The following is a 26,396-nucleotide window of genomic DNA, read 5'->3' as shown; positions in this document are numbered from 1 at the left end:
TCATGCACTTAAGAAATGCACCTGCTGCATGTCAGGCACTGTTCTAGGCTTTGGGGCTGGAGCTGTGGAGCCATCAAATGTCCCAGGGGACAGCAAACAGGATCAATAGATAAATAAGTAAAAGTATATCACGTGTTAGATGATGAGTGCAGGATTGAAAATGTCAGGCAAGGAAGGGAAGAGAAAATATTGGGGGCCAGGGAAGGCTCCACGGAGAAGGGAACTTTTGAGTAAAGACAAGAAGCAGGTGAGGACACCTATGTGGGTCTCCAGGGGAGAAGCATTCCAGGAAGAAGGAATAGCAGGGCGAAGGCTCTGGGATGGGAGCACACCTGGTCAGTCTGCGGACAGCGGGGAGGCCCCTGTGGCTGCAGAGAGTGGGTGGAGAGGGAGACAGGGTTAGGGAGGGAGAGGCATGGGGTCCCACCACACTCTGGACGGCCATAAGGACTTGAGCTTCTCCGAGTGAGCGGGAGCCCCGGAGAGAGTCAGGAGAGGAGACTTTGGCTGCACCTTGGGGAAGAAATGGCTGGAGTTTAATCAGGAAGCAATTGACCTGATTTCAGGGAGGAAGGACGATCGCCTGGCCCATGGGGGAGATGGCAAGGGTCCAATTGTGGATGTTTATGTTGAGAGAGAGCAACAGGCTTTGCAGGTGGGTTGGATGCAGGAACTGAAAGATGGGAGGAACGGTGGCCAAGATGATTGCCCAATTACCCAGAGGAAAAGGGAGTGTCTTCAGGAGGAGCTGGAGGGATGGTGACATCAGGGCTCGGCTGTGGTATGGCACTCGGGGTCTATTCTATAGCCAAATGACATCAATGGATGTCAGCATTGTACCAAGCCACACATCAAGGGATGTCACGTCCGGGTTGTACCAAGCCAGTGACTGCCAAATTCTAGTCATTCCCTCACAATTTTCATCATATATCTATGTGCCACTTGTGCTATTACTTACTTTTTAAAAATCAGCTGTAATTTTGTTTGTTGTTTGTTTGTTTTTTAAAAGAGGATTTCCACTACCCTAAAGGAAAAGCTGAGGTTACTTGCCCTAAGTAGAAGGAAACCAGGCCACGCAATTAATCTAAGGCAATGCCACCCTCTTCCTGGAGTGCCAAGTGGCCTTTCACACCACCAGCATCCCTGGTGTTTAGTGATGTGACCCTGTGCCACCCCCACCTGGTGTGCCTGATGAAGTCACCACTGGGTGACCCCCTTCTGGGTCCCAAGGGACCATTCTGAGCTTAACTGAAGCCAGGAGTGGCCCAAGAGCATGGGGACCTCGCTGCACTTCCTCAAGACACTTACCACGCCCATGTGACTGGGACATTTCATGAATGTGAAACTCAGCACCCACCTCTACTGGGTTTGAGTCTTCACTGCCTTCCCAGCCACACAGCCTTAGCCAGTCATTCAATTCCCCAGGCGCAAAATGGGCCTCTTCTGTAAAATGGGCCATTGGGAGAATTGAGCGATGAATGTCTTCAGCCCAGCCATAAGCATTCAGCCAGTGATAGTCGCCACTATTAATTACAATGATGACTGTTGGCATAGAAGACTGCCCTCTTCCCCAGGAAGCAGTTGGAGCATTCTCAATTCCTTAGAAAAATCAGAAGGTTAGGCCAGGCATGGTGGCTCACGCCTGTAATCCCAGCACTTTGAGAAGCCGAGGCAGGTGGATCACGAGGTCAGGAGATCAAGACCAACCAGGCCAATATGGCGAAACACCATCTCTACTAAAAATACAAAACATCAGCTGGGCATAGTGGCACGTGCCTGTAATCTCAGCTGCTCGGGAGGCTGAGGCAGGAGAATTGCTTGAATCTGGGAGTCAGAGGTTGCAGTGAGCCGAGATCACGCCACTGCACTCCAGCCTGATGATAGAGCGAGACTCCGTCTCAATAAATAAATAATCAATCAGAAGGTTGCAACACACACTTTCAGGGGTCAGGCAGGTAATGAGAGTGGGTGTGGGTGGTGTAAGACTGTAGGGAGTGCCGGGGAGTGCAGCAAACTGGAGAGCATGTATTCTGTGTGATGCTATTTAACATCAATTTTTAAAAATCCACTCTACAAGACACCAACAACACACAAAGAGATCTGTGGACACCAACTGGTCTGGACTCCTGAGATATGAAAACCTAAGAGTGTAAGATGAGATTTTAGTTGTTAATTTAGCTGGTATCTGTTGAGCATATTATGTGACAGGCACTGTGCTAGGCAGTGAACTACTGTAGGCTGAGCCCTCCCCTTGCAGAGTGCTCTGGTGAAGGCAGCAACATACAAATAAGTGAAATCAAAATGACTCATGTTCAAGGACAGTAACTGCTGTGGAGAGACACAGAGCAGGAAAGCAGAGTGGAGAGTGCTAAGGGCCAGGGGAGGCAGTTTCAATACACACCAGGGAAGGCCTCTCCAAGAAGGTGGCGTCTGATCAGTACCTTGAAGGAGGCAGAGGGAGCCCTGTGATCAGAGGGGTGAGAGCATCTCAGGCTGGGGGTACGGCTAACACAGATGCCACAGTGGCCATTGCACAGTCCTGGACTTCAAGGGCACGACCTTGGTGCCTTGATTGGTGGTGAAAATTCAAAGTTGAAGGAGCTGATTGGTGAGCAGAGGGCCTCCCCCAGATCGCAGGAGGCTGCAGTGGGTCTGATGCTTGTTTTCCCATCTCTAGGGGGTTGCTAGGTGAGTGGGATCACAGTGATCACATGCCTGGTAGACCCTGTTTCGGTTTCCCACTGCTGTCCTAACAGATCACAAACTGGGTGGCTTAAAACACCAGAAATTGACTCTCAACAGTTCTGGAGGCCGGAAGTCCAAAATCAAGGTGTTAGCATGGCTGTGCTTCCTCAGAGGGCTCCAGGGGAGAACCTTCCTTGCCTCTTCCAGCCCCAGGGGACCCCAGGAGTTCCTTATTCCTTGGCTTGTACGTGCCTTCCTCCAGTCTCTGCTTTCCTTTGAATGTGGCCTTCCCCTCTGTGCCTGTGCGTCTTCTCCACTTTGTCTCCCATGTGGACACTTGTCACTGGATGTAGGGCCCACCGGGGAATCTAGAACAAATCTCATCTCAAGACCCTCAACTTAGTTACATCTGCAAAGACCCCCTGGATGTCTGTTTTCATGCTGCTGATAAAGACATACCTGAGACTATGTAATTTATAAAGAAAAAGAGGTTTAATGGACTCACAGTTCCATGTGGCTGGAGAGAATGAGAACCAAGCAAAAGGGGAAACCCTTTATAAAACCATAGATCTCATGAAACTTATTCACTACCAAGAGAACAGTATCGGGAGAACCACCCCTGTGATTCAATTGTCTCCCATCAGATCCTTCCCACAACACATGGGAATTATGGGAGCCACAATTCAAGATGAGATTTGGGTGGGGACACAGCCAAACCATATCACCCTCTTTCTAAATATGGTCATGTTCACAGACTCCAGAAATTAGGACATGGTCATATCTTTAGGGGATAGGGGCACCATTCAACCCACTGCACACCTTAAGAACTGCAAGGAAAAGGGGAAAAACCAAGGATGGCCATAGAAGGAAGAGAAAGGATTTCCATGGAATGTTTCCATCAAATCACTAAGTGGATACCAACCACAGCATACAACTGAGCATGTACTCTTCACACCTATGTTGAGTACCCACTGTGTGTCACACATAGCAGCAATGCTGAGGATTCAGCACTGAGCAGAGCACACGGCATTTGCCCTCTTGGGACCGTGACCTGCACACAGTAGTGCCCCCATGTAGGTTCATTTGCTTCCTTCCTTCTTTCCTTTCTTCCTAAGTGCCTTGCTCTGCTTACAGCTTAGTTGAGAAGTAAGAGCAGGCATGGCCAGGCAAGGTGGCTCATGCCTGTAATCCCAGCACTTTGGGGTGCAGAGGCAGGTGGATCACTTGAGGTCAGGAGTTTAAGACCAGCTTGGCCAACATGGTGAAACCCCGTCCCTACTAAAAATACAGAAATTAGCTGGGTGTGGGGGCTACTCAGGAGGCTGAGACAAGAGAATCGCTTGAACCCGGGAGGCAGAGATTGCAATGAGCCAAGATCGCACCACTGCACTCCAGCCTAGGCAACAGAGCAAGACTCTGTCTCAAAAAAAAAAAAGGCATGGCTGAAACCTTGAAGCCTAGGGTATGATCAGTACTCAGAGCTCTGAAGCCCCAGCAGCCAGAGTAGTCCCAGAGCTACCTACGAGAGGTGTACTAGGCTGATAGGTTGGATTTGGGGTGAAGGGTAGTGGGTTCCAAGCTCGAAGAAAAGTGGACAAGAGGCCAGCAGGGTTTGTGGCTGATGATGGCAGGACACCTCAGCCAGGGAGTACTCAGGGAGAAGGTTTGCCACCAGGTTGGCGTGACCAGATTTCAGTAAAAGCAAACAATTCTTAGGAAGATTCCAAAGAAAACAAAGTGTAATCTTCCCTCAGTTTACATAGTGGTTGGTTTCCAAAAGAAAAAAAAATGTATATTAATACCCTGCGAAAACGATGTTCTGTTTAAAATTTGTAAAACAGTTTGATTCCAGCCTCAGGTCATTTATAAACAGGTTTTTACCTGTCCTGCAGGCACAGATGCAATTACAGTATAGGACAGTGACATTACAGTCACTTATAGTCACCTTCAGCGCTAAACTCCAGACCTAGACGGCAGGAGTGTCCAGGCAGACTCGGGACTCAGGGTTCTCCCTGACTGCACAGGACTGCCCCACTGTGCAGCAATGGACCCTGCCCCATCTGCCCCGTAGGTCTGCAGAATATGCCCTCTCCAGGCCTAGGGATGCCACGTGCCGAGAGCCACCTGGTGCCAGTGCCCCCCGATTTCCCGCCCTGCGCCTCACTTCCGCCTTTGCCTCATTTCCGCCCTCGCCTCACTTCCGCCTTCGTCTCACTTCCGCCCTCGCCTTGCAGGTTCCATGCAGGTGATGAACAAGACCCGGCGCATCATGGAGCAGGGCGGGGCACACTTCATCAACGCCTTCGTGACCACACCCATGTGCTGCCCCTCGCGCTCCTCCATCCTCACGGGCAAGTACGTTCACAACCACAACACCTACACCAACAACGAGAACTGCTCCTCACCCTCCTGGCAGGCACAGCACGAGAGCCGCACCTTCGCCGTGTACCTCAACAGCACTGGCTACCGGACAGGTGAGCAGAGTGCGGGGCGGGCGCAGCAAGGGAGTGACAGCCGGGGTCCTCGCCAGAGACCTACTCTGGGCGTCCCTGGGTGTGGTTGGGCACCACTGCGGTACCCGAGATGATTCTGGAGAGCTCTCCTTACAGCAACTCTTTGATAATTTCAAAGTTGTGCATTTATTTCTGTGTGTGTTAGAGAAATACATTTTTATTTGCTTACAGTAGAGATGTAAAGTGACCTTGTTAAAGGAATTTGAGTCCCCCAAAAAGTAAGTCTTTTCAAAATATGAATTACAGTGCAGAGAGGCCCCAAGGTGCCCATGCATGAGTTTGCATCCTCTGTTAATTGTTATTAAGTCCATCAGGGACTTTTTGATTTTTTTTTTTTATTTCAAACCATCAGCTTGGAAGAAGGTTTCAGAACATGGGGGCGGGGGATGGGAATTTGTAGAGAGGAACAGATACGGGTCTGTGTGATTGCTGTCTACATGGAGGTAACCAGGGTGGTGCAGAAGCTGACGTGGTGGTTGACTGCCCACACTCACCCAGTAAGTGTCATCCTGGGTGCAGGGCCTCCCAGTTCCTGTCGGCTTATCCTGCAGGAAGACCTCGGTGGGCTCTGAAGGCTCACCTGCCAGACTGGTTGTCTGAGGTACAGATGCAATTACAGTATAGTCACTGACCTCCAGCACCATTGCAAAACCGTCCAGATTCAATTCATTTAACTTGCTTTAATTAAAAATAAATAAATACTCCCCACCTTGGGTAAGAAGCTGCAGCAGTTGTGAAATCAAATATTGTGGCTCAGATGTTGCAACCCCAGGAAGTTGCATCCAAGTGACAAGGGGTTTGTTTGGGTGGGAGTGCCGCAAGGGAAGGATGGACGCCTCCTTCAGCCCTGTTCAGAGCCCTGAACCTGCAGCCCTCGAGGCTGGGCAGCTTCCTGTCAGATACATAGTGTGGGCTGGCAGGGACACAAGCCAGCAAGGTGTGTCTTCCTACGGCCTCATCCCACAGCCAGAATCGCCTAGAAAGTACATTCTGCTGAGAACTAGGGATGCCTCATTCGTATACCTTGTTCCTGTATATTATGCATGCCATTGTGCAGAACCAACCACCTGTTGGTTCCCCTGGACCTCTGCAGAAAGCCACATGTGTCGGAGGTTATCGTGGCCACCACCCTAGATGGTTGAGGGGCCTGGATGTTGCTAGCAGAAGCAGGACAGGCAGGCCTGCAGCAGAGCAGTGGGCCCTTATTGAAGACACACCTGCAGCTTGGGTCCAGAAAGTACAGCCATGCATACTCAAGAGTGGCCAACCTTGAAATATTTTAAAGTCTGAATATTTCCCTGAAAATCTCCTTATTTTTAAATATGCCAGCACAACTTATTTTTTCTTTAATATATACTGGGAACCAAAGAAAATATGTCCGAGGGGCGAGTGTGTGGCTCACAGACTCTCTTTTCACAACCTCTGGCTGAAAGGTCAGTACAGAAACCTTTCATTTTGGATGCCATAAGATTAGTAAAGACCTTAAACCTGTTCTTAGCACTCCCCCTCATTTCACAGCCAGGGCCACTGTAGCCCAAAATAGAGATCTGCCCAGAATCAGAGTGAGGTGTTTGTGGCATAATCAAAATGGAATGCAAGATCATGGGAATTCAGAGGGGGGCATGGAAATCGTATTCATCAAATTGAAAGGAAACTCACATATTCTGTGACATATTGAGGGCTCAGAGTGGGAGCTAAAGGCAAGTGTTTCAAAATCTTACAGGCGACATGAGAAAATGAACCATCTCAAGAGTGAATATTCTCTGAAGTGGATTCCCCAAACTTGTCCTTGAATGTACGCAAATCACCAAAAAGCTGTCTCCCTAAAGAAGTGTTTTTATTCAACTATGCTTCACTATTATACCCTCATGAAGACTGCAAGCATAATGTCAAGTGTAAAGAGCCAGAAACAGATGACATTTACATTTTTGTAAAACCACCACTGAGAATTTTATTCATTATATTTAGAATGCCACTCTGTACAAGGAATCCCATTCCAACCTTACTTTCAGAACTCAAGACCCTGAAAACACCTGTTTAGTCTGATGAACTGGTGTACTCCTGGTTATTAAATAACAAGAGCCACATACCCTATGTTCTTTCCCTCTTTGCCCTGGCAGCTAGGAAGCTCAGGTTTGAGTTTTATATTAAGTTGTTGTTTAAAGTGGAAACAATTTAAAATCCAACTGCATTATATGTTATACTGATCAGTGTTGACTAAGAAAAATGACAAAAAACTATAATGAATTCAGAAACCTTTTAGATGTTTTTTCTTTTAGATTGATCTGTACACACATATTAGAATATATAGTAAATTTTTAATCCTCCAAGGACCAAAAGTAAATCATTCCTGCTGAGTCTTCAACCATGTTAAACCTTGTGTTCATGTGGCCACCTAGCAAAGTTGGATTTAAGTTTGGCTGTGTGTGTGAGAGAGACCCAGGATGTCAGCTAAAATTCCAAGTTGCTCTGGTAGCCCTGCTCTATGAAGTGGTCAGAGACTCAGACTTTATTTCTCCTTACTTCCCACTGGTGAGAAACAAGTCACATGGCCATGCATTGCTGCAAAGGGACCTGGGAAATGTAGTCTTATTCTGGGTGTACATATGCCCAGATGAAAATTATTTTACTGTAGGAGAAGAAGAAAATAGATAATACTGAGGGACAAGTAAAGTCTTGGCCACCCTAACAGTTATTAGCCATTTGTATTTGTGATACCCGTTTCAATAGAGGAGGTCAGCCGAAAATGAGGAAGACTGACCTGAGAAAAATGCTACTTAAGTGGACCAACATTTCATAATAAATAATACTTTTAATGTATTTAGTAAGATATTTGATCTTGAAATGAGACTGTAGTATTTCAATAATAACTCTGTTATGCTATATCTTTTTTTTTCTTTTTTTCTTTTTTTGAGACAGAGTCTCTCTCTGTCGCCCAGGCTGGAGTGCAGTGGCACAATCTCGGCTCACTACAACCTCCACCTCCTGGGTTCAAGCGATTCTCCTGTCTCAGCCTCTTGAATAGCTGGGATTACAGACACCTGCCACCATGCCCAGCTAATTTTTGTAACTTTTGTAGAAATGGGGTTTTGCCATGTTGGCCAAGCTGGTCTTGAACTCCTGGCCTCAAGTGATCTACCTGCCTTGGCTTCCCAAAGTGCTGGGATTACAAGCATGAGCCACTGCACCTGGCCCTCTGATAGGTTGCATCTAATGGTATTTAACGAAGATTGGGCTCTAGTCATAACTAATGAGTTCATTTTTTTTTTTTGAGATGGAGTTTTGCTCTTGTTGCCCAGGCTGGAGTGCAATGGAGCCATCTTGGCCCACTGCAACCTCTACCTCCCAGGTTCAAGCAATTCTCCTGCCTCGTCCTACTGAGTAGCTGGGATTACAGGCATGCACCACCATACCTGGCTAATTTTGTATTTTTAATAGAGACAGGGTTTCTCCGTGTTGGTCAGGCTGGTCTTGAACTTCCGACCTCAGATGATCTGCCCACCTTGGTTTCCCAAAATGCTGGGACTACAGGTGTGAGCCACCACGCCCAGCCATGAGTTGATTCTTTAAGCAAGTGAACTGATAAAGTGTAGGGAGGAGTATGAAGTGTTTCACAAATTTAAATGGATAGCAAGATGATATCCTTTACTTCACCAGGGAAATTTTTGCAAAAGTATTAGAGGATTTGATTGGTTTTTCCAAGGGCCTCTCTTAATTCTTTGACATCTGAATCTTCCCCTGTGAAGTGCATATCATACGTCATTATCCTTCTCAATAGTCTCTTCTCGTTCATGTAGTATCTTTATGAACCAGATAATTATTTGTCAGTGGATTTGCGTGTGTTTTTTGAGCTATCTTCCAGCATCACTTTAATTAATTTCACAAACCCTGCATCTTTTAAAAGATTTGCAACTTCATTTTGCAGTGATCTGGCTTTGCGTTGCCCCATGTTTGCAGTGGAAATTGACAAAGGACAAAGTGAGAGATGCTAAGTTGAAGCAGGATAAATATCAATTTGTTTATGAATATTTCTCTGTATGGCTTCTTACAACTTGGGGGACTTGGATCTCAGATATGAGTACCCTTGGAAGAATAAATTGCATCCTTAGGTTTTTTGTTTTTTGGGTTTTTTTTTTTTTTTTGAGACAGGGTCTCACTCTGTCACCCAGGCTAGAGTGCAGTGGCGCAATATAGGCTCACTCCAACCTCCACCTCCTAGGTTCGAGAGATTCTCCTGCCTCAGCCTCCCCAGTAGCTGGGATTACAGGTGCATGCCACTATCCCTGCTAACTTTTTTGTATTTTTAGTAGAGATAGGGTTTCACCATGTTGGCCAGGCTGGTCTTGAACTCCTGACCCCAAGCGATCCATCCGCCTTGGCCTCTCAAAGTGCTGGGATCACAGACGTGAGCCACCATGCCCAGCTGCTCACCTGTATCCTTTGTTTAGGGAGCAAAAAATTCAATGTGTTTTTGAAACCAGCTGCAGTCAGGGTTCCTGTCCGTTGGATCTAAAGGCAATCTGTTGCCATGAGCATCGCACATCTTCAAGAGCAAACAGGGCAGCCAGGAAGTGCATTCAAATGCACTTGCAGAGCTCACACATCACCTTCTCAGAATCGAGGGGGACAGAGCCAGAGTAGAATTGCTGAATGGAAGGAGATGTCCGTTTTCAGCTTTGCGCAAACTGCTCTTCGAAGTGGAGGGACCGACCCATTTGCCATCCCATTGCTAGTGCATGTGACTTCCTGTTTTCCCACGTCCTCACCAACATTTAGTGGGATGGGACCTTTTCATATTTGCCATGGTCACGGCTGAGATGTGATGATGCACTCTTGGCTTTGTTTGCATTTTGCTGATTCCCAGAGAGGCTAAGCACATGCTGCCACATTTGGATCCGTGAGTGCAACTTACTGTGACATAATCAGTACATTGGCCTGAGGTGGGCCATGTGATGTGGTGCTGTCATGCCAATCGATCATCGTCATTGATCCCGTGGTATCACGAGTTGGATCTCGGAGTATCACAATCCTGTCACAAGGCTGGAGGTCTGCAGATGGTGGCTGGCACTCCAGTGGCTCTGCGCCTGCTTGTTCAGTCTGGCAGGAGCAATAGAGCATCCTTTTCGAGAATGCTCAAGGCATGAAATTCCTTCTGATTGGACCAGCCTGAGTCACATGCCAGCTCCTGAGCCAATCATCATGGAAAGCACATGGACTGTGCCAATTCGCGCAGCCTGGGTCACCTGCTCTGCAGCCGTGGCTGAGTCTGTTTTTCCCCAGCACCTGGACTGCCAGGTAGAAATCTAGGGCTGCTGGGAAGGGTCAGGAAAAGCATACTGGAGTGTTGATCACAATTTTACTACACAGTCTTTGGCAAAAAAAAAAAACCCAAAACACAAAAAGTAACATCAACAAAAAACCAACTTTTTTCAGCCCTCTCTGATGAACTAGATTGCAGTTCCATTTTTGTCACCATTGGGATAATGCCTTTCTCCTTCCACACCTGAATCTGGCAGTTCCGAGGTTGTTTCCTGGCCCTGGGTTCTGCCATCCGATCCAGACTTTCGTAGAGATGGTGGCAGGCCCTCTGCCTTTCTGCATCATGTTCTAGAATGCGCCAGGGGAGCCGGGAGTACATCCTCCTTACAAGACCGGGCCTTGCCAGGGCTCTCAGTTGGAGCCTGTTTTGGGCTTTAGCCCTGAGCACCCTAATTATTTTCACTTTTCTCACACAAAGCTGGGGAGAGAGGTCTATTGAGAACTGGAACCTGGCCATCAACCTTGGGCAGCCACCCTCACGAGGGGGTGGGGGGGGCCTCTGTGCCCTGATGACCCCTATCATGAGACAGGGTCTTGGGGGGGCCTCTGTGCCCTGATGACCCCTATCATGAGACAGGGTCTTGGGGGGCCTCTGTGCCCTGATGACCCCTACCATGAGACAGAGTCTTGGGGGTCCTCTGTGCCCTGATGACCCCTACCATGAGACAGGGTCTTGGGGGTCCTCTGTGCCCTGATGACCCCTACCATGAGACAGGGTCTTGGGGGGGCCTCTGTGCCCTGATGACCCCTACCATGAGACAGGGTCTTGGGGGGCCTCTGTGCCCTGATGACCCCTACCATGAGACAGGGTCTTGGGGGGGCCTCTGTGCCCTGATGACCCCTACCATGAGACAGGGTCTTGGGGGGCCTCTGTGCCCTGATGACCCCTACCATGAGACAGGGTCTTGGGGGGCCTCTGTGCCCTGATGACCCCTACCATGAGACAGGGTCTTGGGGGGCCTCTGTGCCCTGATGACCCCTACCATGAGACAGGGTCTTGGGAGGCCTCTGTGCTTTGATGACCCCTACCATGAGACAGAGTCTTGGGGTTCCTCTGTGCCCTGATGACCCCTACCATGAGACAGGGTCTTGGGGGGCCTCTGTGCCCTGATGACCCCTACCATGAGACAGGGTCTTGGGGGGCCTCTGTGCCCTGATGACCCCTACCATGAGACAGGGTCTTGGGAGGCCTCTGTGCTTTGATGACCCCTACCATGAGACAGAGTCTTGGGGGTCCTCTGTGCCCTGATGACCCCTACCATGAGACAGGGTCTTGGGGGGGGCTCTGTGCTCTGATGACCCCTATCATGAGACAGGGTCTTGGGAGGCCTCTGTGCCCTGATGACCCCTACCATGAGACAGGGTCTTGGGGGGCCTCTGTGCCCTGATGACCCCTACCATGAGACAGGGTCTTGGGGGTCCTCTGTGCCCTGATGACCCCTATCATGAGACAGGGTCTTCTGAAACAGGGTCTTGCTCTGTCACTCAGGCTCTTGAGGTCAGGACACATGGGGCATCCCACTGCCCTCTCATGCGGGAGGGTGGTAAGGCATCCACTGGGCATTTTGGCATCCCCAGTAAAAGACGTGCTGCCATGTGTGAAGGCGGGGGTGTGCGTGTATAAGTGAGACTTGTTCATTCCCTAAAGTGGTTTCATTAAGGACCGCAGGGGCAGGAGGGCTGCTACGTGGGCCGTCTTCATCTGTGACGCTATGACGTGGCTCCACACCCCTCTCTCCCTGCCAGTCTCTGGATCTGCCCTTAGCCCCTTGCCCTGAACCCCACCTGCCCTCGCCCCTCTGTGTCCTGACCATCGCCCCTGAGGTCTCCCTGGCACATCAAGCCTGAGTCCAGTATCACTTCCTGGTCACTTCCCTCCCTCCCTGGCACCTCTCACAGGCTTCTCCTTGGCACCTCCAGTTTTCCAGTTGCTCAGGCCAAGACTTCGTGCCATTCTAGATTTTTTTTTCCCATTCCTCTCCTCCACATTCAGTCCATCAGCAAACCCTGTCAGCTCTGCCTTCAAAATATATCCGGAGTCACCTCTGCTGCCACCATCCCATCTGTACCACTGTCTTCCCCTGTTCTGGGCTTCTCCTGGGACCCTCCAGCTTCTGCCTTTATGACCCCTTGGTCTGTTTTCAACGCAGCAGACAGAGGGGTCTGGTCAGAACTACTTCAGATGCTCTTTCTCCTCTGGGCAGAGCCCTCCGTGGCTCCCACCTACTCAGGGTCGAGACCCCCACAGCCACCTCAGGGTCCCAGTGATCTTTCCCTTCTCTCCGCCCCTCTCAGCCTCCTGGTCTCCCCTCACCCACTGCGCTCCAGCCACAGCTCCTTAGGCATCAGCCACGCCTGACACGCACCATGCACAGTGCTTTGCACTTCTTTCCTTTGCTCAAAAACTTCTTCACATCTGCACTTTCTTCAGGTCTGTGTTCCAATGCTGCCTCCTCAAAGAAGCCTTCCTTGACCACCCCATGCCTCCTCTTCGTCCCAGTTTGTTTCCCACCAGTGCCCCCGTCGCCCCTGAACACCACCGACTATGTCTTCTGCCCATTTGTTTCATTGATTATCTCATTTATAAAATGCCAGCGCCCAATCCGGGTGTGGCGGCTCACGCCTGTATTCCCAGCACTTCGGGAGGCCAAGGCGGGCAGATCACTTGAGGTCAGGAGTTTGAGACCAGCCTGGCCAACGTAGTGAAATCCTGTCTCTACTAAAAATACAAAAATTAGCTGGACATGGTGGCGGGTGTGCCTGTAATCCCAGCTACTTGGGAGGCTGAGGCAGGAGGATCGCTGGAACCTGGGAGGCAGAGGTTGCAGTGAGCTGAGATCATACTGCTGCATTCCAGCCTGGGCAACAGAGTGAGACTCCATCTCAAAAATAAATAAACAAAATAAAATGCCAGCTCCCTGGAACAGGAGCCTCTGTTCTGTGCCCTCGTGGGTCCCTGGGCCTAGAGAGTGTCGACCCCATCGTAGGTGCTCAGAAGAACTTCCTAGGATGAGTGGTGACTGAGTCTCCACATTCTGTCCCGGCCAGCAGCCCATCCCCCATCTCTTCCACACTTCTTTCTCCTCTCCACCCTCACTTCCGCCATCTCAGCCTTTCCTCCTCTTTCTTCTCAGCCCCTCTGTGCACACAGGGAAGAGAAGGCTGAAATGATTCCCGGGATGCCGTCCCTGGGCCCCTGGTGCAGCTGTCCCTGGCCTTCACAATGGCAGCCTTCTCTTCACTTGGCTCTTCTCCTGCGTTTGCTCCCTGCTCTCTTCCTCTCCCCTCGAGTGCACACAAGTGTGCACGCACGCACCCACGTGCGCACACACAGCTCCCTTCTTCCCTCAGTCCAGCTGCCTCTCATCTGCCCGTCTCCCCTCCCCCTCTCCGGCCTGTGGAGAGCCTCTCCATTCACCCTGTGGAGTGCATCCGCTGCTCACAGCAGGGAGCCTTCCTGTCTCTGTCTCTGCACCGAGGACCAGCCTTCCCCACTGTGGGGATCCGAGCATCCACAGGGATTGCCCAGCCCCTCCTCGCGGGACCCAGGCTGACCCAGCGTGTCCTCGAGAGGCACGGGTTTGCCATCTCCTTGTGCATCTACAAGTGAGTTTCTTCCTCTAATTTGTTAGTCACTTCCTTTCTCCAAGACCTCAGATTTCAAAACAAGTGAAGCGCTTGCTTTGAATTGGACCAAAGAATTAGTCTCTGTCTTAGGCGCCTTTGTGACCTTGAGCTGAGATGTCATCCCCTCTGGGCCTCAGTCTCCCCATCTGTGCAGCAGTGTTGTGACATATAAGCACTAGTCACCTAGTGCCGGTGATAAGATGCCACCCTGAGTGACACGTGACCTGTGCTCACAAACCCAGGAGGGGAGGTTTCCTGCATCATAAGAGGGAGTGGTCACTGGGAAAGGAAGCTGGTGTGAGGCCGATGGGGCAAGGTTTCCATTTGTTTCTAGGCAGCAACCTCTGTCCCAGCCCTTAGCAGGTGTATCCGCTTTCCTAGCAGACCACAGACTGGGCAGCTTAGAACAAAAGGCATTTTCACAGTTCTGGGCACCAGAAGCCCAAAATCAAGCGTCAGCAGGGCCACACGTTCCATGAAGGCTTCAGGGGAGAGTGCTTTGCCCTTGAATTCCCAGGGGTTACTGGGAATCTCTGCACCCCTTGGCTTGTGGCCACATCCCTCCAGCCTCTGCCTTTATCTTCATGTGGCCTCCTCCCTGTGGGTCCCTCTCTTCCCATGGCCTGCTCCTCTCTGAATCAGCGTCCAAATTTCCGTCTTCTTTCGGGACACCAGTGGTTGGACTAAAGCTGGCTCTGATCCAGTGCAATTTCATCTTAACTTACAAAGACCATATTGCAAACACGGTCATGCTCACAGGTACCTGGGCAAGGACCTGAGCATATATTTTGAGGAACATAGTGCAGCCCATAACGGCTGGGTTCTTTCACACGTTAACCCCCTCCCCCAAAGGCTGCAGAGCCTTGATGTCAAACTGAGCAAACCTGCCACCCTTCCCGTCTTCACTGCCCCAGCTGTGGTCCTGAGTGGGAAGCAGTGTGGCCACCCCGCAGATCAGCTCCGTGCACATCCTTCCCTTCCCAACCATGATCTCTCTCAGGGAATCTCCACCTGCTCTGGGCGTTGAAACAGCTGCAAGATCAAAAGAAAAGGGAGGGAAGGGTGACTGTGGTGGGTGACACATACACCCTGTCTCCTGGGCCTCAAGAGGCTTCCAGGGGTCTCAGAGTGCACGGGACTTTTGCAGTCCTCTCCCAGGTGCTAGCTGCAACTCCCTGAACATTCTGGAATGAATTAGGCTGGAGCCACACGGCCCAATACCGTTGCCACTAGCCACGGGGAGCTATTTAACTTAAGGTTAATTACAATTAAATTAACATTTCAGTTTCTCAGGTGCACTAACCATGATTCAAGTCTCCAGTAGGCACATGTGGGTTCTATACTGGATAATGCAGATATAGAATGCTTCCACTGGCACGGAAAGGACTCTGGGACAGCATGAGAATAGAGCAGCCTATGGCTGGGCCTGTAATCCCAGCTCTTGGGAAGGTCAAGGCAGGAGGATCTCTTGAGGCCAGATCTCTCGGGCAATACAGAAAGACCCTCGTCTCTACAAAAAATTTGAAAAAGTAATTAGCTAGGCATGGTGGTCCATGCTTGTAGTCCCAGCTACCTGGAAGGCTGAGGCAGGAGGATCACTTGAGCCCAGGAGTTTGAGGCTGCAGTGAGCTATGATCGCACCACTGTACTTCAGCAACAGAATGAGACCTTATTTCTAAAAAAGAAAAAGAAGAATAGAGCCTAATCAAATGAAACCTTTTGGGAGTGGGGAGTGAGGAGTGACACAAAGCTTTGAGAATGGGCAATAAAAATGCAGGTGGTGGTTATTACCGAGCTTTAGGCGAGTGCTTTCCACGATTCCTCATCTGTAATCCAGTGTCCCCCTCATCATCCCTGCACTTACTTCCCCTCGTGCTCCCAGCACCTTGATCTGTCTTCCCAAACTTTCCCAAACCATGCTGGGTCTTGGGTCAGGGTCTCAGGACAAGTTCCTGTTCTCCGAGCAGCAGGCACCATCCATCCTGGGGCCGGCAGGTCGTGACAGTGCACACAGAGAGTCCTTTGGGACCTCGTCTGTGCTGTCGCAGGCGATTTGAGCAAACGAAGGGAAACTGAGCTCCTCTACATCCGCCCTTCCGAGGCAGGGCGAGGGGCCTGCTCTCTGCCATCCTATGTGAACCCATTCTTGCCCTGGGGGCTCCAAATGCATGGAGGGCCAGGCAGGTAGCCCAAAGCGGAGAAGCAGGCTGGGTGGGGAGGGGGTGCCCAGATTTCCACTGTGGACTGTTCACTCCACTTTTTAAGAATGAGCAACTGAAAACACCAGGCAGGCCCACAGCAAACGCACCTGAGGGATGGATGAGTCCACAGGCCACCAGCTTGCAAACTTCTTTCTAACCTGGTAGTTCTCAAGGGAGCACACCGCCCTCTACGGGTTAAACTCTGTGACGGCGTTGCTGGTGGTGATGAAGGATTTGAGGCTGCTGGCTTCCTAGGGTGGGGACCAGGAAGGCCTTTGATGTCCGGCCCTGCACAGCAGAGCCCACGTGGCCCCCAAATTGCATTGCATTCCACACAGCTTCTGAGTTTCCTACCACATGATTCATATGAGTGGATTATTTTATGTTTATTGTTATCTGAGCCTTGAATCTATGTCTATTTCATATGTAAATACTGGAGGGTTTTGCATATTCCCAGGAATGTACCGGACAAGAAAATGGAGGCAATATTATACTTGAGTGCAAATCTTCCCCAAGAGTCATTCCTTATTTCTGAAAATCCCATCCCCGACGGCAGTGCTACCCCAAAGGATTTGAATGGCAAATGTCGCACGCCCACCCAGCTGCACTTGTAACTGTCACACTCCCAGTGAATCTGTGTCTAGGTGCAGGCGTCTGCCTGACTACTCTGTTGCATCTTCTTGATGGATGTGCTGGAGAAATTTTATATTGAAATTTATCTTCATTATAAATTGCTTTCCTTTTCTTGTAGATTGCACTTAGAGCATTATATTGATTTTTTGGAAATGACATGCATAGGTAGCTTTTGTTACCTATAAATTTCTTTTCAGGAAAACAAGGGAGTGCTACAAAATATTTGTCATAGACATGGGAGGTCAGTCTAATGGCGCTGAGAACAGCTCTTGAAGGATCCAGGTAGTGTCAGATTCCTCCAAGGTGATAATTAAATATCCGTTGAGTGACAGGCCTTGTTCTGAGGATCTGTTGTGGATTTTCTCCCCATTCTTCTAGCTCATCCGGCTGAACAAAACCACACTTTAAAAGGCACAAGACAGATATTTAAGATACAGCTTGTCCTGGTGGTGACTCAGCAGGCAATAAAACCTGTCGCTAGAGATGGAGTCTTCCATACCCAGCTAATTGAGTTTCCAGGGAATGAATGGGCCTTGTCTCATTTGCAGGAGCTACATGACCCTCCTAGGAAGCGGGTGGCTGGGGCCAGCATTTAATTAGGCACAGGCAGCCTGCCCTCCATGCCACCATCACCCAGAGCTCCGCCTGGCCCTGCTACAACCAGTCAGCAGGCCCTTGGTGCCCTCTGCAGCCCAGTCTTCCTTGATAGCCACAGCCTCGCTAAAAACAGGCAAGCGGAAGACAGGAGCACATGGAGTGGCAAGACGGAAGCAGCCCTCGCCTCTCGCCCTGGTGATCTGCTTGTCCCTGTTTGTCCCCAGCAATTGGCCATTCCTTCTCCCCACCCGTAGCCAGAGGACACAAAATGTAAACCTTACCACAGTACTTCCTGCTGAAAACCTCCCATGCTGGCCACTACTCTTTGGATAAACTGGCAACTCCTCTCCAGGGCTGCCAAGACCTTGTCTGGCCTGGGCCTGCTCACCTCTCTGTCCACACCTCCTGCCTGTCCCTTCCTTGGTGGCAACACTCAGGCCACCTAGCCTCTTTGTTGTTCCTCAGACCTTCCGAGGTCATTCCTGCCCCAGGCCCTTTGTACGTGCAGTTACCTCTATCTGGAGCAGTGGCCCCAGCCTTTTTGGTACAAGGGACCAGTTTCATGGAAGGTAGTTTTTCCAAGGACTGGGAGTGAGAGGATGTTTTGGGATGATTCAGGTGCATTACATTTATTGTCCACTTTCTTTCTAATATTATTATGTTGTAATATGTAATGAAATAATTATGCAACTCACCATAATGTAGAATCAGTGGGAACTCAAGCTTGTTTTCCTGCAACCAGATGATCTCATCTGGGACATGGGAGACAGTGCCAGATCATCAGGGATTAGATTGTCATAAGGAGCCCACAACCTAGAACCCTCCCATGTACAGCTCACAACAGGGTCCACGCTCCTATGAGAATCAGCTGCTGATCTGACAGGAGGCGGAGCTCAGGCATTGATGCAAGTCATGGGAAGCGGGCTGGCCACTTGCCTCCTGCTATGCAGCCCAGCTCCTAACAGCCCACAGACAACCCCCTGTCTACCTGTCTTCAGCCCAGGGGTTGGGGATTCCTGTCCAGAGCACTGTTCACACACCATGGAGAACTTCCTCCATTCTCTCTTCCTTCCTGCCCTTCCTGTGCCAGTTAGTACTTCTCATCCCCATCGTTCTTGACCATGACACCCAACTTTCTGTTCTTCTTAGGACTTCTAACCCCCTTGAAGTTATCTTAGGTATTAGTGAACTTTTTTTTTTTTTTTTTTTTGAGATGGAGTCTAACTCTGTCAGCCAGGCTGTAGTGCAGTGGCATGATCTTGGCTCACTGTAACCTCTGCCTCCTGGGTTCAAGCAATTCTCCTGCCTCAGCCTCCCAAGTAGCTGGGACCACAGGCGTGTACCACTACACACAGCAAACTTTTGGTTTTGGGGGGTTTTTTTGACATGGAGTCTGGCTCTGGCACCTAGGCTGGAGTGCAGTGGCAAGATCTCAGCTCACTGCAACCTCCACCTCCCGGGTTCAAGCAATTCTCCTGCCTCAACCTCCCGAGTAGCTGGGATTACAGGTGCATGCCGCCACACTCGGCTAATTTTTTATATTCTTGGTAGAAGTGATATTTCACCATGTTGGCCAGACTGGTCTCAAACTCCTGACCTGAAGTGATCTGCCTGCCTCAGCCTCCCAGAGTGCTGGGATTACAGGTGTAAGCCGCCACACATGACCAGTGAACTTATTTTTTACCTGTTCTGTTGGCTGCGCATCCAAAAATAGCACCAGGCAGGTATTGGGTACTCAGTAAAGATTTGAACAAGACCAGGCATGGTGGCTCACACCTGTAATCCCGGCACTTTGGGACGCTATGATGGGAAGATCACTTGAGCCCCGGAGTTCAAGACCAGCCTGGGCAACATAGAGAGACTCCATCTCTACAAATAATTTTAAAAGCTGGCCAGACATATTGGCACACACCTGTGGTCCCAGTTCCTCAAGAGGCTGAGATGGGAGGATCACTTCTGCCCAGGTCATTAAGGCTGAGTGAGCCATAATCGTGCCACTGCACTATAGCCTGGGCAAGAGAAACACCAACTCAAAAGAAAAAAAAATTGAACAAATGGAGAACTCTTGGGCCTTAGGCTTGACTTAAGCAAAAAAATGAAAACAAGATCACTATCTCATTTATGCAGCATGAAGAAACATAATTGAAATTACTTCAGGCAAACCTTGCCAGGTCCCAGTGCTCAAATGCTGTCAGAACCCTGTCTTTCTGCCTCTTGGGTTTTCTGTCATTTGGGTTGGCTTTATTAGGAAGGTTCCCTCTTTGTGATGGCCGGATGGCCTCCACAGGCCCATTTCCCCAGTATAGTGACCTCAGCTGAAAGAGAGGCCTCTTTCCAAGGTCTCCAGCAGAAGTTCCAGGGAAAGCTCTCATTGGCTCAGCTAGGGTTCTGTGTCTCTTTCTTACCCAATCACAGCAGCCAGGCAAAAGGGGATACCTTGATTGGCCAGGCCAGCATCATGAGCTAGAAAGTACCTCATCAGAACATGTAAGGCTGAGAAAGGGAAAAGATTGGTCCCCTCCCTCTTTTTGGTAACCAAAGGCACAATTATGAAAAGACAGGAGAGTGGATTCTGGGTGGAAAAATAAAACAGATGTCCACTATAGAAACCCAAATCCAGGCTGGGTGTGGTAACTCACCCTGTAATCCCAGCACTTTGGGAGGCCGAGGTAGGCAGGAGAATCACTCAAACATAGGAGACAGAGGTTGCAATGAGCCAAGATCATACCATTGCATTCCAGCCTGAGTAACGAGTGAAACTTTGTCTCAAAAAAAGAAAAAAGTTCTACTTAAAGGGCAAGTGGGAGGAGAGCATTTCTCCCAGCCCCCAGCTCTCTCTGCTTCCAACACAAGAGGCCTTCTTCGTGTGGAATGATGACCCCACCTTCCTCTTTTGTTTTCACACAGCTCTCAGTTCAGCAAGATCCCATCTCTGGCATCCAGAACTTTTACAGCACTGATTTATCACTTTGTGCAGTGATTTGCATTTAGTAGTGTTTTGTTCAAAAGCAGAACAACAGGACTCAGGCTGTAACCTTGCAAAGCAGCACAAAGTTAAAAGGATCCAGTTACAGAATATCAGAAATACCCCAGCCCTGAGAGCTTTGGAGCTCTGGGTTTATTTAATGCATTTCTTCCCAGCCCTGCCTCCTCAGCCAATTTGTCTGCCAAAAAAACACAAAGACTTCAGTCCTGTGGCATTTCGCATCTAATATTTATGCTGTTCTAGAGTTTGCAAAAGGGCTTCCTTTTCATTTATCATTGTTCCTCAGGAGCCTCTAGCTCCTCTGCCAGGTTAATGGGATTGTTCTCTGCTGCCCAGACCAGGAGCCCCAAGAAGCCAAATGACAGATGGTGACAGTCACCCAATGGAGAACTCTTCTTCTGGTGTCAGGGGTAGAACCAAAACTCAGCCTGAACCAGCTCAGTTTCTATTTTGTGGCCCTGGGCGCCAAATATGGATCTTGCAAAATGACAGCCGGCAGCCTGAGTCTACACTTCAACCCAAAATTTCCGTCAGGAGTTACGGTGCTTTTTAAAATCTGGAAATTTCGCCGAAAATATCCAGACTCCAAACTTCTTTAAAAAAAAAAGACAGGCTGGGCATGGTGGCTCATACCTGTTATCCCAGCACTTTGGGAGGCTAAGGTGGGTGTATCACTTGAGGCCAGGAGTTCAAGACCAGCGCGGCCAACATGGTGAAACCCCATCTCTACTGAAAATACAAAAAAAATTAGCTGGGCATGGTGGCGGGCGCCTGTAATCCAAGCTACTTGGGAAGTTGAGGTGGGAGAACCACTTGAACCGGGAGGCGGCAGTTGCAGTGAGCCAAGATCATGCCACTGCACTCCAGCCTGGGCAACAGAGTAAGACCCTGTCTCAAAATAAATAAATAAATAAATTTTTAGATGATGATGGTATTCCCGTTACTGGTAACATGGTGGGGGTCAGTAAACTGTATCCTACAGGAGTCTGCTACCAGGTTTTATCAATGAAGCATTTTGGACACAACCAAAACAGAACTTAGCTGGGCACAGTGGCCCATGCCTGTGATCCCAGCTGCTCGGGAGGCTGAGGCACGAGAATCACTTGAACCTGGGAGGTGGAGGTTGCAGTGAGCTGAGATCGCGCTGGGTGACAGAGTGAGACTCTGTCTCAAAAGGAAAAAAAAAAAAAAAAAAACTCCTAGACCTGATCAAAATACCAAAAATGCTTTAGTGTTGTACCTGTTACGAACTTAATGGAAATTACAAGTAAGAGCCTGTTAACAATCTCAAGCCTTAAAATACTGAAAACATACACAGTGTGACAGTAAGTAAACTTCAAGACCCAGTAAGTGGGAAAGTCCAACATGGGAGGTAGTTGGTAGTGTATGTCCTGTCTGTGGCCGCTTTGTCTCTGTGGTGGCAGAATTGAGTCGTTGCAGTACAGACCATAGCGCTGCATAGCTGAAAACGTTTACAGTCTGGACCTTTGCAGAAATAGTTTGCTGAGCCCTCTTAAGTGGCACTAGCCCACTGGATTTGTGCCACAGGGTACCCCCAGGATTTAATAGAATGTAGGTAGAGTTGAGGGTACTTCAGTCCCTAGTTAACAGTGGGTTCTGGATGATAGGTGCTTAATTCTCTCCCGTTTGACAGTTTGGGCATAAACAGCCCAGAGGTGATGTGGCGGACATCGCGTTGGCTCCCAGGTTCCTGATGGGTGATGGTCGGGTGGCATTCCATCATCCTGGACAGTATCCTCATCTAAAGCAGCATCCCATCCTGTCTGTATCCAGCCAGTGGGACCCAGAAACTATAAGGGAAGCATACCCACTTCCTGGAGGTTACCAGAAGTCACACACCGCCTAGTGTACCCCTCCAGTTAGTTCATAGAAGAAAATACAGAGAATTACAAAGGAAGCCAATTATATCAAAACACATTTATCAAAATATTTTATAAACTGGGATATGTATGCTTTTTTTTTTTTATGAGACGGAATGTTGCTCTGTCACCAGGCTGGGGTGCAAGTGGCATGATCTTAGCTCACTGCAACCTCTGCCTCCCAGGTTCAAGTGATTCTCCTGTCTCAGCCTTCTGAGTAGCTGGGAGTACAGGCACACACCACCACACCTGGCTAATTTTTGTATTTTTAGTAGAGACGGGATTTCACCGTATTGGTCAAGCTGGTCTTGAACTCCTGACCTCAGGTGATCCACCCACCTCAGCTTCCTAAAGTGCTGGGATTACAGGCGTGAGCCCCCACGCCCAGCCTATGTATACTTCTTTACACATAAAATGGCATGATGTAGTGGTTATTTAATGGATAAATGATAAAGTTTCTTCCGTGATTTCAAAGTAGCACCGGCTCAAATGATATTTCTAGATGTCCAGGTTAACTGCAATGTGATATGAAAATAGCCATGATTCCCCTTGGTCACAAAGTCGCAGGGACCCTTATTCATAATTGAAGGGAATGCTAGTTACAGGTTAATGAGAATAAACCAATATGACTATGGCTCCTACCTTTGTCCCCCACCAATGCTTCAAGAGAGGCAAAGTGCTCAGGTCTGGGAATGACCTTCCCTTAAAAGCCCATGGCCAGACGAATTCTGGGAGAATGAAGCATGGGAAAATAACCTCAGTGTGGAATTTCCCTTCTGGAATTCTGGCAGAAAGCACTTGGGGATAGTCTGAGCTCATGGAGAGCAGGAGCTCTCAGAGGCTGAGTCCCATTTGTGTGTGTCCCCGCCGTTAGCCATGGGGCAGTCCCCCTGCTATTCCCTCGTCCCTGGACAGTTCCCTGTCTCTCCGCCTCCCCGTGGTTGGGAAATGCTCCAGTCTGCAGTCCCTGGAGTGCTGCTGAGAGGCTGCACAAGGCAGACACCAACGGGTGGAGACAGACAGCCTGGGGTTGAGCCTTATCTCAGCTCTGACACTTAGCAGTCACGGGATGTTGGGTGAAAAAGGGTCTTTGCCGCTCTGTGCCTATACAGTAGGGGCCAAAAAAGGGTCTACCTCACTGAGATGTTGTAGGTCGTCATCTAAACCAGTGGTTCTCAAAGCGTGGTCCCAGGACCTCTAGACTCAAAACTATGTTTGTGATAGTACCAGGACACTACCTTTTTACCCTCATTTTCATTCCGGTAGACAGTGGAGTTTTCTAGCAGATATAAAGCATATGTAGTTATCTAAAAAGTATTAAAATACTCTTCCCTTTTCCATCTGCATATCCATTTTATTTTAGTTTTTAGAAATAGGGTCTCACTCTGTCACCCAGGCTGGAGTGCAGTGACACAATCACAGCTCATTGTAGCCTCGAACTCCCGGATTCAAGTGATCCTGCCGCCTCAGCCTCTCGAGTAGCTGGGACTACAGGCACACACCACCATGGCTGGCTATATTTTATTTTAGTGTTTGTAGAAATGAGGTCTCACTTTGTCACCCAGTCTTCAAGCGATCCTCCTGCCTCAGCCTCCCAAAGTGCAGGGATTACAGACATGAGCTACTGTGCCTGGCCTCCATCTGCATATCTGTATGAGGCTGGATTTTTCATGTTAAACAATCAAAACAACGTATCTCAGTAGACTGAATGCTGAAACAGATAAAAGAATCCTGCTGCCTTCCATTAAACAAGGCGTTAAAGAGATGGGCAAAAATGTAAAGCAATGCAGCTCATCTTATTAATTGCATTTTGTTTGGGGAAAATGTAGTTATTTATCATTTTTTTAAATGTATGCTAACAAATAGTTTAAATGAGTGAACAAATATGTTTTAAATTTCTCAGGTTTTTTTTGTTTGTTTGTTTTTTGGTTTTTTTGTTTTGTTTTTGAGATGGAGGCTCACTCTGTCACCCAGGTTGGAGGGCAGTGGGGCGGTCATGGTTCACTGCATCCTTTACTTTGAGGGTTCAAGCAATTCTCCTGCCTCAGCCTCCCAAGTAGCTGGGACTACAGGCACATGTCACCATGCCCGACTAATTTTTTGTATTTTTAGTAGTGACAGGATTTCACCGTGTTAGCCAAGCAGGTCTCTATCTCCTGACCTTGTGATTCGTCTGCCTCAGCCTCCCAAAGTGCTGGGATTACGGGCGTGAGCCACCGCACCCAGCCCCCAATTTTAATCTCTAATTTAATAACTATCACTAGGTATAACAACGTAAACAAGACTCTGGGTTCCTTAATAACTTTTGACCATATTTTGACCATATTGAAAGTACTGCTATTGCCTTATGCTGACCTTGAGTGCTTTTTTGGTTTTATAAAGCACACCCGCAAACGGAAATCATGTCCCATGTGGGCTAAATAGATCCAAATTCAGCCAACCAAACACCACACAATCACAAAGGAAGACAACAATTCATAACTCTACCCACTCTTCCACTCACAGAGGGCATGTGCTGGGTGATAAACAGAAAGATCTACATTCTCAGCCAGGTGCGGTGGCTCATACCTGTAATTCTAGCATTTCGGGAGACTGGGGTGGGCAGATCACTTGAGGTCAGGTGTTGAAGACTAGCCTGGCCAACATGGTGAAATCCTGTCTCTACTAAAAACGCAAAAATTGGCTGGGTGTGGTGGCTCACGCCTGTAATCCCAACACTTTGGGAGGCCAAAGCGGGCAGATCACTTAAGGTCAGGAGGTTAAGACCAGCGCGGCCAACATGGTGAAACCCCATCTCTTCTAAAAGTACAAAAATTAGCCAGGCATGGTAGTGGGCACCTGTAATCCCTGCTACTCAGGAGGCTGAGGCAAGAGAATCTCTTGAACCCGTGAGGTGGAGGTGGCAGTGAGCCGAGATTGTGCCACTGCACTCCAGCCCAGGCGACAGAGTGGGACTCTGTCTTAAAAAAAAAAAAAATCGACATTCCCTCACTCAGCCTCCCATCACAGGGTGTTCATTGGTTCAGTCATTCACCCATTGATTCCAGTGTTCATGGAGGCCTCACTGCTGACCAAGCTCTGTTCTAGAAGGGGCACAGGCAGGAACAAGGCACACAGAAGCCGCTGCCCTGGCGGGTCTGATACTCTGGCGGGAGAAGTACGTGATACAAACTAGAAGACAAATCAATGTGGCAGGTGAATAAATACAGAGAGAAGCAATGTTGGGGAAAAGAGGAGAGCCTGGGTGTGGGGAGATGCCATTTTAAAGAAGGGTTCACACTGAGCCCCAATAAGTTAACATTTGAGGCTGGGCAAGGCAGTTCATGCCTGTAATCCTAGAACTGAGAGAGGCCAAGGTGGGCAGATCACTTGAGCCCAGGAGTTGAGACCAGCCTGGGCAACATAGTGAAACCCTGTCTCTACAAAAGAAAAAAAAAAATACAAAAATTAGCCAGATGTGGGGACCTCCCACCTACTTGGGAGGCTGAGGCAGGAGGGTGACTTGAGCCTGGGGAGGTCGAGGGTGCAGCGAGTCATGACTGTACCACTGCACTCCAGCCTGGGTGACAGAGTGAGATCCTGTGTTGCAAAAAAAATAAAAAGCTTTGAGCAAATAGCTGGGAAGGATGAGGAAGCTGCCCATGCAGGTGTCTGAGGAAGGTGATTCCTTCCGGGGAACAGCAAGTGCAGAGGTCCTGGGGCAGGCGTGAGCTTTGGGATTGGGATGCTGGTGGGACAGGAGACCATGGGACAGGAGCACAGCGGGGTGGGGGGAAGTGAGGGAGGTGTGGTCAGGGAGCCAGACAGGAGACAGTTGTTGGACTTTGTAGGGCATGGCGAGGACTTCGGATTTTAGTTCAGGTGGATGTGGAGCCACTGAGGGGTTTTGCACAGAGTGGGGGCTGGATCCAGTTTGTTATTTAATGGGATCCTCTGGCTGCTGTGGAGGATTGGC

The 26,396-nt window shown here is 49.2% G+C and overlaps 1 protein-coding gene across 4 annotated transcripts in view; it reads left to right on the top strand.

Annotated features, from left to right (window-relative positions):
* SULF2 (sulfatase 2) overlaps positions 1–26,396 on the top strand; it is a 130,434-nt gene that overhangs the window by 42,461 nt on the left and 61,577 nt on the right. For all 4 annotated transcript variants that reach the window (XM_064382492.1, XM_021669144.2, XM_064382493.1 and 1 more), the window contains exon 3: positions 4,920–5,159. In XM_064382492.1, the coding sequence (XP_064238562.1) occupies positions 4,920–5,159 (240 nt within the window). The remainder of the gene's footprint in view (positions 1–4,919; positions 5,160–26,396) is intronic.

This window comes from Aotus nancymaae, unplaced genomic scaffold, assembly GCF_030222135.1.
Source record: "Aotus nancymaae isolate 86718 unplaced genomic scaffold, 86718_ANA_hifiasm-v0.15.2.pri h1tg000029l, whole genome shotgun sequence".
Lineage (NCBI taxonomy): Eukaryota > Metazoa > Chordata > Mammalia > Primates > Aotidae > Aotus > Aotus nancymaae.
Note: the sequence above shows the minus strand (reverse complement) of the source record. Positions and strands in the feature narration are given on the sequence as shown.